Source organism: Nymphaea colorata, chromosome 2, assembly GCF_008831285.2.
Source record: "Nymphaea colorata isolate Beijing-Zhang1983 chromosome 2, ASM883128v2, whole genome shotgun sequence".
NCBI lineage: Eukaryota > Viridiplantae > Streptophyta > Magnoliopsida > Nymphaeales > Nymphaeaceae > Nymphaea > Nymphaea colorata.
The window spans coordinates 11,515,061-11,530,678 of NC_045139.1; the positions used below are offsets into that span (position 1 = coordinate 11,515,061).

The 15,618-nt window shown below is 39.4% G+C and overlaps 1 protein-coding gene across 1 annotated transcript; it reads left to right on the top strand.

Moving 5' to 3' along the window:
- The first annotated feature begins 806 nt into the window (after positions 1–806).
- Positions 807–15,082, top strand: LOC116249225 (conserved oligomeric Golgi complex subunit 2). Its single transcript, XM_031622435.2, has 13 exons — positions 807–1,325; positions 1,637–1,849; positions 2,555–2,888; positions 2,981–3,142; positions 3,279–3,378; positions 3,468–3,683; positions 3,769–3,877; positions 4,341–4,541; positions 13,066–13,170; positions 13,925–14,047; positions 14,132–14,266; positions 14,445–14,559; positions 14,767–15,082. The coding sequence occupies exons 1-12, from the start codon at positions 861–863 to the stop codon at positions 14,556–14,558; spliced, it is 2,277 nt and encodes a 758-aa protein (XP_031478295.1). The 5' UTR covers positions 807–860; the 3' UTR covers position 14,559; positions 14,767–15,082.
- The last annotated feature ends 536 nt before the right edge of the window (positions 15,083–15,618 follow it).

Sequence of the window (15,618 nt, forward strand, 5' to 3'; positions counted from 1 at the left end):
CGAACATGGAAAAACTTTATTACATACTGGAGGTTTGTGATTCAGAAAATCGCATTTATAAATTAATAATAAAAAACATAAAGGAAATAATAAAAATGAAAAATACAACTTATATACATGCATACTCGACTTTATGATATATATGCCCTTGGAAGAGCTAACGAAAGTTTCAATGCAAGTACTAAATACAAGTTTTTTTCCCTAATAAAGAAATTAAATTCAAAAAAGCAGTAGTAAATTCTGCAGTGAGTACTTAGGTTTTAATTTAATTATTGAAAAAAACCTTGCCATTGCTGTCCATTGTATTTATCGACCACAGCAATAAAATGTGCCCCACAAGGGTGAGCTTCGGGTCAGGCCGGGGCAGAACAGTCCGGGTTTGACCCAGACCCGGCCACCTTGGCCTGCACTTGGGCCCAACCTCGCCTGATTCATTTTTTAACAAAAAATTTTTAATATATTATTAAAAACTATATAAAATATAATAAATAAATAAAATTTATTTGATCTGACTCAGTTTATCTTGAGCCCAATCCAATTTGAACTCGAGTCGAAGCCGACGGTGAAAAAGCCCAACCCGATGCCCACTCTGAAGGCCCCCAACAGAGTGTACGGAACAATTTGGCAACGTGAGTGATTACTCAAGAGATGAGGACAATTTTTGGAATTGAAAGCTCATCAGTAAAAGATGGCAGCATTCCGACTGGGGCTTGTTCTGAAAACACAATCCAACTGAACTACTGTTATGCTTATTTTTTTCCCGTTAAGTATAAGAAAGGATAGCACGTTCTTCGTTCAACCGCCATCGCCGGTCTCTCTACCGCAGTAACGCGACGAGAGACAGGAGGAGGGGGAGAGAAATGACAGATCTCGCCTCCCCGTCGCCGTCCGGACCCAGATCGGCCGCAGATCTCTTCGGAGATCCAGTCGATTCCCGACCTCTCTGGTTCAAGAAGGACGCCTTCCTCCAGACGGATTTCGATCCCGAAGCGTACGTCTCCGATCTCCGCCGGTTTGTCCCCCTCGACAGCCTCCGGAACGAGCTCCGTTCTCACCTCTCGATCCTCAAGAACGAGCTCATCGAGCTCATCAACCGCGACTATGGCGATTTCGTGAACCTCAGCACGAAGCTCGTCGACGTCAATGGCGCGATCCTGCGGATGCGGGCGCCATTGACGGAGCTTCGGGGAAAGATATCGCAGTTTAGGGCGAGCGTGGAAGTTTCGCTGTCGGCACTGCACGATGGATTGCGGCAGAGGGCGGAGGCGTCGGCCGCTCGCGAGATTCTGGAACTTCTCCTTGATACTTCTCATGTGGTGTCCAAGGTTCTGTTTCTTTGAAACTCTCTTATTCAGGCAAAATGCCGATGCATGTCACTTTTGTTCAGATCCCTGCTTGTATACTTGAAATTGGAATATGATGATGGTTTCTGGGTTATTTTGGAAGCAGAAGATTGATATATCTTTCGTGTGGATTATACACCCACTCCTTTTGTTCGTTCTTAGTCCAGAGGAAGCTTTTTTATTGATCTTAATTTCGCTATCATTTTGACCATTAAGTAACTGAAGGGCGTCCAGTTATGGGCCGAAGAGTGATTGGTTCCTTTAGTTCTCACTATCTTCTTTTCCTCCTCCAGGTTGAGAAACTCATACTGGAGTTGCCTAGCGTGCCTGCCGATTGGTCAAATGCAGATGCGGCTCCTATAAGCAAGACTTCTCTTACCAGTTTAACTCTTAATGGTTCCCAACCTGCTGAGAACGGAGCGAACCTAAGAGAGACCCAGAGCATTCTGTTGGAGAGAATTGCTAGTGAGATGAATCGGCTTAACTTCTATGTTGCTCATGCTCAGGTCTCATTCACATCCATTATTTTGGTCGTTCTTCTATATTCTCTGATTCTCCCTGTTTTGTCTCTGTTTCTTTTCCATGAGGATGCACAGCCAAGTGTCGACATCTTCATTTGTAATTCCTTGTATACGTTTTTGCCATATATCTCACTGTTCTTACATGCCTTTGACTCATTAAGTCTCCTCTCTTTGGATGTTTGAAGAATCGCACCGGATATCTTGAACTTACATACAAGGTTCTCTTAAATCCTAATTTCCAACTAGAATTCTTGTTGGGGGTTTGACTTTTGGGTTTCTGAGCTTTCCGTGTTATGCTTTTGGCATTGCCATCATGCCATATCACATGTAGTTCAATGCTTTCTGCTGAAAGAGGAGCAGCTCAAGATATTTGCTACTATAAAGTTCTAGCCATGATTAATCTTGTCGATAGTTTTGCTGCTATAAAGTTCTGGTGGTCATAAATTCTTTAACTGATATCTTGCTTGGTGTTGCATATTTCTTGCTTCCCTTTCCCTGACCCGATAATGGAATAATATGTGTTTTGACTCTGGTCATTTCAACTGTAGCAGTTCTCTAACTATGAATAGCCTTCTGTAGCTTCATGCCCCCTTGGTTTCTGTACTCAATTTTTATTCATTAAGTGATAGCTAATGCGGTGGTGCTTCTGCTGTATTTCCTTATATTTGTTCAATTATTGTGGCAGTACAGAATCTTCCCTTCATTCAGAACATGGAGTCACGAATTCAAAGTGCTAGGTCTTTGCTAGAGAATAGCTTGGGTCATTGCTTCATAGCTGCACTTGAACATCGGGATGCAAATGCGATTTATAACTGTCTACGGGCATATGCTGCTATTGATAATACTGAAAAACCTGAAGAAGTTTTTCGTTCAACTGTTGTATCTCCATTGATTCAAGAAGTTATCCCTCAGAACCCTTCATTGGTTGATGGAACTTCCTCAGACGAATTAGAGGAAGATTACAAAAAAATAAAGGAGCTTATTATAAAAGATTGCAAATTTTTACTGGACATATCTGCCACAAGTAGGTTTGCAATTTGCTTCATTGTTCGTTTTAAAGTTTAACTATTTGAGTAGTTTAACTTTGTCTTATTGGTTTCTTTTGCTGTAACTCAGCTAATTCTGGCCTGCATGTGTTTGACTTCTTGGCAAACTCTATATTGAAGGAGGTTCTGCTCGCTATTCAAAAGGGTAAACCAGGGGTGCTGTCTCCTGGGAAGCCTACAGAATTTTTGAAAAATTATAAATCAAGCCTAGACTTCTTGGCATATCTTGAAGGTAAGTTACTCGTTGAATTTGTATTGAAGCATTTTGAGAAGAGAAGGGTTTTGTTATTGGTCATTATTTCAGCCGATTGTCCTAAGCTTGTTTCATGACTTTATTTACTAATGATATGTTCCAACTGCTATGCTAGGTTACTGCCCTTCCAGATCTGCTGTTATTGGTTTCCGTTCCCAGGCTGTCTATTTAGAGTTCATTAAACTTTGGAACATTGGGGTGTATTTCTCCTTGAGGTACAAAATGAGTTTACAATTTTCCATTAGTTGATGAGATTACTAACCGTTGGATTTTTCTTATTAAATATTTTTTGTGGATATATTAGATTTCAGGAAATTGCTTCAGTTTTGGATTCTGCTCTGATGGTAGCTACCATCACTCCAGTTCTTGTTTTGCATCCTAATGAGAATAGTAATGAAGGCTTGACACTTAACCAGAGCCTTGTGCTTATGGAAAGCTTGAGAACCTGCTGGAAAGAGGATGTTCTTGTGATCTCTTGCTCCGATAAGTTTCTTAGATTGTCACTGCAGCTTGTATCAAGGTTTCTTCTTATATCAGTTTTTATAATGATGCTGCTGTTTTAAAATGGTCTGAGGTGCCTGTGCTAATTAAATGTTTTTTCATAGATATACCACTTGGCTGTCATCTGGACTTGCTGTACGTCAGAAGGGTACTTCGAGCTCAGGTGCTGGTTCTGAATGGGGTCTTACTGCCAGCCCAGATGATTTTATTTATGTAAGTCAGGTTCTCAAATAACTTTTCCTTGAGTATTGCTTGCTAAGTTTCTTCTCGTGAGATGTTCACTTACTGAGTTTTAAGCAAATTGCTGTTACCATCTCCGCGAAGTACCTGATGTCAGTCTTTTGTTTTTGGTTAATCTAGATGTACAATAGCCGCTATGTAGGATCGATTGCTTGGGTTTGCATTTACCAGTTTGGCTTACTTATTTGACTAAACAGATCTAAATTGTTGCCAGTTCAGTGTTGAAGGCATTCCTTACTGTAGAGACAATAGTTATAATAATCTTGCGTTCTTTGTTCGTGTTTGTGTTTCTCTAGTGCATTTGGGGGATAAGCGGGGGGGAAGAGAGAGGTGTCTGTTTATATGTGTTGTGTTATCAAATTTTATGCAGGAAGTTCCTTTAGCTGAAGACAGGATGAATTTTAATAAGTGGAATTTTTCTGTTTTGAACTTCCAGGTGTTGCATGACATTGGTGTTCTAGTCTCTGAAATTACTGGTGAATTTTTGGAGAAAGTGCTTCAGCTTCTTGCATCCTGTCCTGCTGAAGTGCTTGCACAAGTAAAGAAATGCATCGCACAAGCTGGAAAACAATTGGGGGATTTGGCTCCTGCTGTGATGGATACCATGATTGACACCCTTGTTGAGAAGTCTGTGGAGGTTAGTTAATCTTCTCCTACTTAGCATGAGTTACGAGTGCAAATTGCTGCTCAGTTTTGTGTATGTATGGGAAGTAACTCATTGCTCATGGTGATGTGACCAGTTCTACTTGGACTTGTCACGTGCTATATGATGCGGTCACAAAGTCAAATATCTATTTCATGGAATAGGATATGTGAAACTTTTATGTATACGGGTATATGTATTTTATGATAATTTTCTGTACATATGCCTGCATAAAGTCAATTCCTGATGCATGATTGTTTGCCACAATTAAATCCATTTGTATATAGTTGTGATATAAACTCTTGAGGGAATGGTTCTCGGGATATTATTGCTTTGGGAGCTGGCATGCAGAGAATGGTGCACGTATCCTCCTGCTTACTGCTTATTCTAACAACTAGAAATTTGCTGTTAAAATTCATAGACATGGGCTAACACAAACTCGCAATGATTTCAGCCTTTTTTTCTTGGTATATCATACCATTTTCTAAACTAGCTATTTGCACATGATACCATGAGGTGAAGAATGTGACGGCTGCTTAGCTAAGGCACATTGGCTTAAAGATGCGGCTTGGACATATTTGGATGCTGCCATTGGATGTGTGAATGTGTATATATCAGAATAATATCTAAGCTATTGGATTTTCCTTGGTTGTCAAAATAGGAAGTCAAACTCAGGTCTGTCAAGTCCCTGAAAGTACTATGGGGCTAGTCAGTACTGATAGAAATGTAGCACCAATATCTGTAACCCGAAAACAGCACTCAAGCAGGAAGATAGAGAGAGAGAGAGAGAGAGAGAGAGAGAGAGAGAGAAAATGAAAACAAGAAGAAACTGAGGAGAAGAAGCCGTAGCCAAAATGGTTTGCACGGCCTCTATTTATAATCTCATTTTCAGAATTCTAAGAGTCTCCAATCGTAGAATCCTAGGAGATTTCACAAGCTTCAAGGACATTAATTACATCATAGAAACCTAAGAGACTTCACATATTACAAGGATATTAACTACAACATAGAATCCTAGGAGACTTCCCATATAACAAGGATATTAACTATAACATAGAATCCTAGGAGACTCTTCACATGTTACAAGGACATTAAATATTTTAACACATTCTACAAGGAGGTGGAATCCTAAGAGACTCCTCTTCAACGTGCTGGTGAAGGATTTATATTTTAACACCCTCCCTCAAGTTGTGCATGGTTTTGCACCATGTACAACTTGCCTTTTAGAAACCAGAATCGTTCCTTTGTTAATCCTTTTGTAAATAAGTCTGCAACTTGTTCATCTGTACGAACATAAATAGGCTGAATTTCCTTGTCTTCCACCTTTTGTCTAACAAAGTGTTGATCAATCTCAATGTGCTTTGTTCGACCATGTTGTACGGGATTAAAGGCAATGTTAATAGCGCTTTGATTATCGCACATTAACATTGATGTTTTAATCTTTTCTCCAATGTCTTCTAGCAAATGTCTAACCCATGTAACTTCAGCAGTACCTGCAGCCATGCATCTGTATTCAGCTTCAGTGCTGGATCTTGCTACTGCCTTTTGCTTTCGACAACTCCAAGACACAAGATTACGTCCAATGAAAATACAAAAACCAGAAATGGACTTTCTTTGATCGGGATCTCCAGCCCAATCTGCATCTGTGAATGTCATAAGTTGATGTCCAGTAGTTATATTTTCACTCTTACCATAAACTAAGCCATCTCCTGCTGTCCCTTTAAGATATCTTAATATTCTTTTGACAGCATCCATGTGAGTATCTCTAGGTGCATGCATAAATTGGGATACTTGATTCACAGCATATATAATATCTGGTCTAGTAAATGTAAGATATTGAAGTGCCCCAACAATACTTCGATATTGCGTAGGATCTTCATATAACTCCCCATCTTGAGCACTTAGTCTTTGATTTAGAACACTAGGAGTTCCAACAGGCTTACAATCAGACATACCTGACTTTTTCAACAAATCCAACGTGTATTTCTGTTGTGTCAATGTGAGGCGATTATTGTGCCTATCAATCTCCACTCCAAGAAAGAATCGTAAATCACCAAGCTCTTTCATTTTGAAGTTTTGCATCATCAAAACTTTAGCTTCTTCTATGTGTTTTTCTGAATTGCCTGTGATAACAATATCATCAACATATATAAGAAGTAAAGTAAATATGTTTTCCTTTCGATAAATGAAAAGAGAGTGATCTAGAGGACATCTCCGAAAACCACATTCTTGAATCTTGCAAGAGAAACTGTCAAACCACGAACGTGAGGCCTGTTTAAGTCCATAAATAGATTTTCTTAGTTTGCAAACCCATGCATGAGAGTCTCCTTTCGTGTATCCTGGAGGTTGTTCCATATATACTTCCTCCCTTAAATCACCATGAAGAAAAGCATTCTTCACGTCCATTTGATGTAGTCTCCATCCATATTCAACTGCCAATGATATAATCACGCGAATTGTTCCCATTTTGATCACAGGGCTGAATGTCTCATCATAATCTTCTCCATATTGTTGTGTAAACCCTTTTGCTACTAACCTTGCTTTGTGTCTTTCTATGCTGCCGTCAGGTTTGTATTTAATTTTGTATACCCATTTGGAGCCCACTACGTTCTTTTCGTGTGGCCTCGGAACGATCTCCCATGTTCCACATTCATGCAAGGCATCCATTTCTTCTTTCATAGCCTTTCTCCAATGATGTGATTTTGATGCTTCATCAAATGAAGTAGGTTCTTCCTCCTTGCCAACTTTTGCCATGAATAACTGAAAATCAAGTGATAAAGAATCATAGCTAACCCACCTGTGAATGGGATGACGAATGCGTTGGGATCTTCTAAGGTGGGGCATGTTGTCTTCTTCACTGTGAGCATCTCTGTCCCTTAGTCGTCGACTGTAGATAAGACCCGAATACCGATGTGCATCGTTGCTCTGTTCATTATTGTTTTCGTGATGACTTAATGACTGTGTTGGATCTTCTTGATTTTCACTTTGAGCCATATCCGACGGTTGTATTGCTCTCTCTGAATCTTCACTTTGAGGCACATCATTTTCTATAACAGGATCTGCATTGAATAACTGTGTACTGGTCCAGGGATCATAAGATTCAATGGTCATAGGCATTTCATTTGTATTATCAAAACTATGTTCATCAAAAATGACATTTCTTGAAGTTTTGATACGTTTAGTTGTTGGATCATAGCATCGAAAACCTTTATATTCATCAGCATATCCAACGAATCTACATTGAATAGCTTTGTCTTGAAACTTGTTCCTCAAGGCAGCATCAACGTGAACATAGCATACACAACCAAAAACCTTCAAGTTCTTGTAATCAGGTTGTTTGCCTAAGAGTGTAAAATATGGCGATTTAGACATCAAGAGTGTCATAGGCAAACAATTTATTATGTATACAGCAGTATGGAAGGCTTCAGTCCACAAGGAAATGGGCACATTAGTATCATGCATCATGCTCATGGCGCTTTCAACTATATGTCGATGTTTCCGCTCAACTACACCATTTTGTTGTGGTGTGTAAGGGCAGGAAATTTGTCTAGTTATCCCTTTTTCACGTAGAAATTCAATAAAATCAAGCGAGGAATATTCTCCCCCTCCATCACATTGAAAATGCACCACATTGGATGAAAATTTAGTTTGAATCATGGCATAGAAGTTTCGAAATATGTGAGGTACTTCTGATTTGTGTTTCATGAAGTAAATCCAGGTGAAACGTGAGTAAGAGTCAATGAATAAGACATAATATCTTGACCCAGACATGGAATCAATAGGGGCTGGCCCCCATACATCAGAAAAAATAGTTTCAAAAGGTTTGGAAGCCCTTTGATTTATATTATGGAAAGGTAAAACATGACTCTTACAAAGTCCACAACTTGAACATTTTTTGACACTTGAAGTAAGAGGTAAACTTGATCTTGGAATGAGACTATCTGTGACAAGTTTTTCAATGAAATGTCGACCACAGTGTCCTAGCCGACTATGCCACAAATCAGACTCCAAAAATTGGTTAGGGCCCCTTACTTTTGATTGAAAATGGCAAGAACTTGGCACTGATGACGCATTATGAGAAAGAGAAAATGTCTTCAATCCTATATCAAAAGTGGATGAATCCTTGGGTAGACATTCCTTGAGGACGTACATATTCCCTTGACGCTCCCCTCTAGCGAACATTTTCTTCGTTTGGAGGTCCTTGACATAGACAGAAGAAGGTGTGAATTCAACAGAAGAGCTTGTATCATCAATGAGTTTAGAAATGGATATGATGTTCTTTTTGATATTGGGAGCAAGAACAACATTAGACAGTGATAGAGACGAGGATGACAATGGAATATGTGCATTTCCAATATGTGTAATAGGATGAGATTTTCCATCACCTGTTATAATGCAACTTCTACCGTAATGAGGGGATAAGTTAGTCAATTTACCTGCATTTCCTGTCACATGGGTAGCTGCACCTGAATCCAAGAACCATTCTCCCTGCTCATTTTGCTTTATAGTCATCTTTGAGAATGCGGCCATCAATAGCTGTTGCATATCTTCAGCGGTGGATTTAGAACTTTGTCCTCCTTGTTTATAATCATGTCTTACTCCTTTGTTTTTATTTTGAGGATTAAACCAACATTGTGCCTTCATGTGTCCTTTCTTGTTGCACTGAAAACAAATTGGTATTTTTCTTGAAGTATCCAAAGGAGACATACCTTGGTTATGTGGTGTTGGTAGAATGCCACGACCACCATGGTTGGAGTTCCCATGGCTCTTACCAAACTTTACATTCATAGCCAACACATTTTGGGAGTTCCCTTGATCAGTCCTTTCAATGACTCTTTTCATATTCATTTCATGTTGGAGAAGTTTACCTTGTAGTTCGTTGAAGGAAGGCAGAACAGGAAGGACCTCAAGAGCTGTAATAAAAGCATGATAATCATGCCCAAGTCCATTCAAGGTTTGCTGCACCTTTTCCTTATCAGAAATGTTATTCCCTGAGGCAGCAAGTTGGTCTGCGACGGCCTTAATACGCCCCAAATAATCCATGATAGACGTTGAACCTTTGCTCAAATTCTGAAATTCTTTCTTTAAGTACATAATTCGAGCTTCTGATATTTGGGAAAAGGTATCAGCAAGGGTTTCCCATAATTCTTCTGCAGTACAATCATCAGAAACTGAAAGTAACACTTGTTGAGATAAAGTGGACAAAATATACGCAACCAGACTTTGATCACGTCTCATCCACATAGCATGTTCAGGATTGTTGTCTTCATGAACAGCAATAACTTCTCCTGCCTCATTTTTTATTTCCTGTAAGACGGATATTGGTGGAGCCTTTGTTGAACCATCGAGATGTCCAAAGAGGCCTTGACTTCTTATGAAAGGCATGATTTGCCTTTTCCAGATCAGATAATTCTCATGGTTGAGTTTTTCGGTAATAAGGTGAGGAAGAAAACTTGAGGACATGCCAGAATGCGAAAGGTTTTCCATGACAGCAGAAAAGAATGGTATATAGGTAGAAGATGAGAGGGAAAGAAGACACGATATAACAAGATGTGTCCTTGGTAAGCAAGAAGAAAAAAGGAACAAGAATTGCGCAAGAGAAAAGTAAATTCAGGATAGAGACAAGATGAGAAAAGAGTTCTAACCAGATCAGACCTGTTTGGGCATTTCGTTTGGTAGAGATAACGTAACCTGGCGCTCTGATACCATGATAGAAATGTAGCACCAATATCTGTAACCCGAAAACAGCACTCAAGCAGGAAGATAGAGAGAGAGAGAGAGAGAGAGAGAGAGAGAGAGAGAAAATGAAAACAAGAAGAAACTGAGGAGAAGAAGCCGTAGCCAAAATGGTTTGCACGGCCTCTATTTATAATCTCATTTTCAGAATTCTAAGAGTCTCCAATCGTAGAATCCTAGGAGATTTCACAAGCTTCAAGGACATTAATTACATCATAGAAACCTAAGAGACTTCACATATTACAAGGATATTAACTACAACATAGAATCCTAGGAGACTTCCCATATAACAAGGATATTAACTATAACATAGAATCCTAGGAGACTCTTCACATGTTACAAGGACATTAAATATTTTAACACATTCTACAAGGAGGTGGAATCCTAAGAGACTCCTCTTCAACGTGCTGGTGAAGGATTTATATTTTAACAAGTACTAGGTGGTTTGAGGGGGTTCAAGTCAATTGACTCAAATAAAATTAGTAAGTAGGCACATATATTAAATTTCAAACTCAAGTTTCATGTGAAGATATATAATATGTGTGTGTATACCATGTCAACGATTAGTTCTTGACTAGTCCGCCATGTTTGCTGCCTCGTCCCTCAAATAGGCCTTGCCCTTGTGGGCCGGAACTAGTTGGCTGACTGCACCAAGCCCAACTAGGGGACTAGTTGCATTGGCTAGTCGCTAGTTTGTCACCTGAGGTAGTAACATGATCTAAGCCTGGAAGCACTGGAGAGACTTGTGTTGCCAGTTCTGTGGATGGCTTTATAGGAATTTCCACTGTTGTTGAATATGTTTGAAAAATCTTCTAGTGCAAAGATTGTAATTATGTTTCTGTTCTTTTCATATATAGAAATCCCGAGCATTCAATGGTTAATGTTATAATTCTACTCTTTTTCACTCACTCTCACTGTATCCATCTCAAGTGACACTTGGTTTTTGGAGATGAACAACTTGTTCTGCAAAATGCTAATTTTAGCCATCATGCCCACTTTACTGGTTATCCATGCCTTTAGATCATATTGACTCACCGAGAGAGAGAGAGAGAGAGAGAGAGAGAGAGAGAGAGAGAGAGAGAGAGAGAGAGAGAGAGAGCATGTTTGTTTTTACATGCCAATTTTGGTAATGGCATAACAACTGTGTTTTTGAAAGTGTTAGGCAGAGCCTGGGCGATGAGTAGATCCTAATTGTGCCTAGTTTGGACCAAGTGGGTTAGACAAGCTACCCCAAAAAGGGGAACCAAGAATATGCAATACCAATTGTTAAAATTGAAGTTGAAGCATTTCTAAATGAAAAACCTACAGCTATGAAATTATAGCCTATGTGTCACATAGTTACGGGTACGGGTGTCGGTATGGGTACCAGTGCGGGTATGAGGACGAATCATTTTCCAAAAACTTGGGTGCGGGATATATATATATATTTATTTATTTATATAAAAAAATTACAAACAAAATAGCATATTCATAAATCATTAAATCATGATCCAAAATTTATAGATTCTAAGAATTCCAAGACTAAAAATCTGTCCTTTGGGAGTTCCAAGGGACTGCTAGCCTACTTCCAAGTTCCATGGCTGTTCCTACTTCCAAGTTCCATGGCTGTTCCAACTGTTCACTGTGTGGATTTCCTTCCTGACTTCAGTAAAGCCACCATCAGCCGATGCCGGTTGCGGAATAAGTTGCCGGTCAAGAGCAAAAAGAGAAACAACACGACGATGATGGATAAAGTAGATATATATACCAACAACAGTATGTCTCTGATTGGCCAGACGAAACGCAGCCCCACAATAAAAAACAGAGTCCTCAAAAGAAGGGGAAAGACTAAGAAAAATACCTACGGTGGGAACGAAATGGACCTAGTGTTCTTCCTCGCGAAGTGTCTTCTTTTGCTGTGCACAAGGCTAGAGAGAGGGCACAGGGCAAGAGGGCGAGAGAGAGGGCATATGGCGAGAGGGCGTGGGACGAGAGGGGCGAGGGGGGAAGATGCGAGAGGGCGAAGGTATCGTGCGAGAGCCTCATACTACCATGAGTCATGGTGTGAGCCCTTTTATGTATCAAATCAAAGCTAACTATATGCAGGTCAGTATCTCTTATTAGTTGCTCAATTTAGCTTTTGTTTCCTTTTTGGGTTATTGAGTGGGGGGAGGTGGGAAGAGAGTAGCTCGTGAATATTGTCTGTCTTTGATCATTTGATGTGATTATGTGAATACTCTAGCATGGTGTCGTGAGCCAACAGGTACACTAGATGTTTGTCTCCCCCTTATGAGCTTTGGTACTTGAATAATAATTTGTGTATGCCATACATGTGAACTGCATAGTAATGCTGCAAAACAAGATTGAAGCCTCAGGAGCTGAATTCTTCTGTTTGGCACTTGTTGCTGTAGTAATTTGCTGCCAAGTAGCAAGCTTTTCATTCTTTTACAAAATTATATTGTTCAACTGATGAAAAAACTTTTTTAGTTTCTGCATTCACAAGTCCTTAATATGTAAGATGTTATTACCTCTCTTGTCCTTACTGCTTGTGCTATGGAATTGTCACTTGCTGGTGATAGCTGGTTGCCAAAAGGTCGGAACTTAGGCTTTTAACTAAGATGGAATTTCCTTCCCACTAGCGTGGACTTACTAATAAGTTAATATCATTAGACTGGACTTACTGATGAGTTGATATCATAGGATGTCTTGCATCCTATCAAACATATTTGTAAAGCAAGAACATTTTATTTCTGAAGGTTACAATTGCTGACCCTCTAATATGAAGCTTGAACTTATTCTATAGGACTTGAGACAGCTCAAGGGGATAACTGCAACATATAGAATGACCAATAAGCCTCCACCTGTAAGACACTCGCCTTATGTGTCAGGAGTCTTGCGGCCTCTGAAGGTACCTTTTTTTTCCTAATCCAATAATGCAGTCTATTTTTTTTAAATTGTACAGTTGTGTGTTGATATCTTTTGTTTCAATGCCTTCTGTATTTAATAATGTATTCGTACATTTATGTGCTTTATAATTTGTAATTTGATTTATGTATTTGCCTTACTTTGATTTGTCTGCATCATGCCAGGCATATTTAGATAGCTGTCTGTTTGTGATAACTGGTCAGAGTTACTGGTTTTGCTTTTCTTCCCAAAGTTTCCTGCAAGTCCAAGTGAATGTGTGTTTGTGCTTTGTAGTTCCTTTTATGTGTCGAATTTCTATGTTATGTGAGGTTATAGATGATTGAATCTGGATTTGCGTCTGTTTAACCATTTTGGTAGTAGTCCTAATTTGTACTTCTCTCTGTCTTGTGTAACGCCTTCACCATGCAATATTGGGTGGTTATATCAGATATTTTTTAGGCTGGTCAGATGTATTCCTAGTTGGCTCAGGGATTTCCAATATTTAGTTCTGAAAGCTTTCTGTTTTGCTGTCACTTGGATGTGATGTTGAATTTTTTTGCCCAATTGTTTCTTGCAATATATCCTATTCATGTTAACTATGGCTTAAATAATAGGGTACCTGTTATGAACATTCTGTACATTGAAGCAGATGGTTACGGAAATTTTTTTATTGTGCAACACCTTTTTTGCTGTTTTCTTTGTTCTGCATTAAACTGGAGCATGTCCTTTTGGTAACTGTTCTATTTGGTTGCATGTAGTCTTTCCTTGAGGGAGAGCGAGCAATATATTTGAATGAAGATGCTAGAAGAGCACTTCTTGTTGGTGCGGCTGAAAAGATCACTAATCGCTATAATGAGCTAGCTGGAGAGCTTGTTAGTGTGGTTAGTATAAATAAGCCCATGCAAAACATTTGGACATTTTTTCCTTTTTCCGAACATTTAAGAATTCGTTTCCTTGTTATCCAGGCGAGGAAAACTGAGTCCTCACTTCTGAGGATTAGACAAGGTGCTCAAAGACGTGCTGGTGCAAGCTCAGATGCATCAGAAAACAATATATCTGATACAGATAAGATCTGCATGCAGTTATTTTTGGATATACAGGTACTGAGGAACATATTACTTAAGAGGCTTAGCATAGAGCCTATGGTGCTCTTAGTTTTCTTTCTTCTCTATTCATTAAAATGTACAGGCGCATGATACCATTTTTTTGGTCTGCATGCACATATGCCAAGGTTCGTCGGTGTATTACTAAGTCATTTTCCTTTTATTTATCTGTCAGGAGTATGGCCGCAACCTGGCTGCTTTTGGGGTTGTGGCAGCAGATATCCCGGCATATCGTTCATTGTGGCAATGTGTAGCTCCACAAGAGAAACAAGAGCTGATACATTTCTGATGTAAGTCCATGAATCTTGTAATGTTATTTCATTGAAATTCTTGTCTAAAATGGTTCAAGCCCTTGTGTCCAAGTAAATGTTTGTCTCGTGGCTGACGTTTTTGCGTGCTGCTAGCTACTCTTTCTGTAGTTTTACCATTTGCAAAAATGTTCTTCGTCTTCCAATATGAATAAAATTTTGATTGACAAATATTTGTGTTGAATTCAGATGTCTTATGCTGAAAGGAGGAAAAAAAGCACAGTTGTAATCAAGACCTGGAGCTGTTTTTCTGATGGTTGGGAACGATATGCACAATGTGCGGAGAACATCAGAATGGTGCTTTGGTTGCTTGTTTATCCAGTATATGGAGTTAATTATGTTGGAAGAGGCGTAGAAACAGATGGCTTTGTGAGTTAGTGTATATCAATGCTAGTAGGAGAGGCATAAGAAATCAGAATTACCCCCAAATTTTTTTTGTAAAATAATATCAATGTAGCTAAACATGTCAATTTTCTTGCCTAGTAATACTACCTCTCTCTCTCTCTCTCTCTCTCTCTCTCTCTCTCTCTCTCTCTCTGTGTGTGTGTGTGTGTGTGTGTGTGTGTGTGGACGAACATTCGAAGCGTGCATAAAGATCAGCCTGATTCTCTCTCAAAATCAATCGGATTCTCTTTCATCCATTTGGAAGAACTAAGGGTTTGAGAGAACGAATATTTCTTTTTAGCTGCTGAGTTTTCTTTTGATTGACCGACACATGAGATTTTAAAGTTTATTTCTCTCCAAAAAAACATTTGCTCTGAGTTTATAATCTTCCAGCTATGGTTCATTATGTGGTGAGTTGGTCTAGTGTATCGCATGGAATCTTCAGTTCATATAGGCAGCTGGAGGAAAAGAGTTTGTGATTAAATTTGTGGATCTTCATGAGTCCTCTCTTTGATCTTTTGGTGCATCAAAACTGGCCGTTCACGTTTTTCTCTTTTGTGATGGGCAAGTCTCTCAGGCTCATGCCGCTTAATGGGCCGGAGTGCTTCAAGGTAAACTTTGGAGGCCAACACCATGAGAGAGAGAACTCTCTCTGAC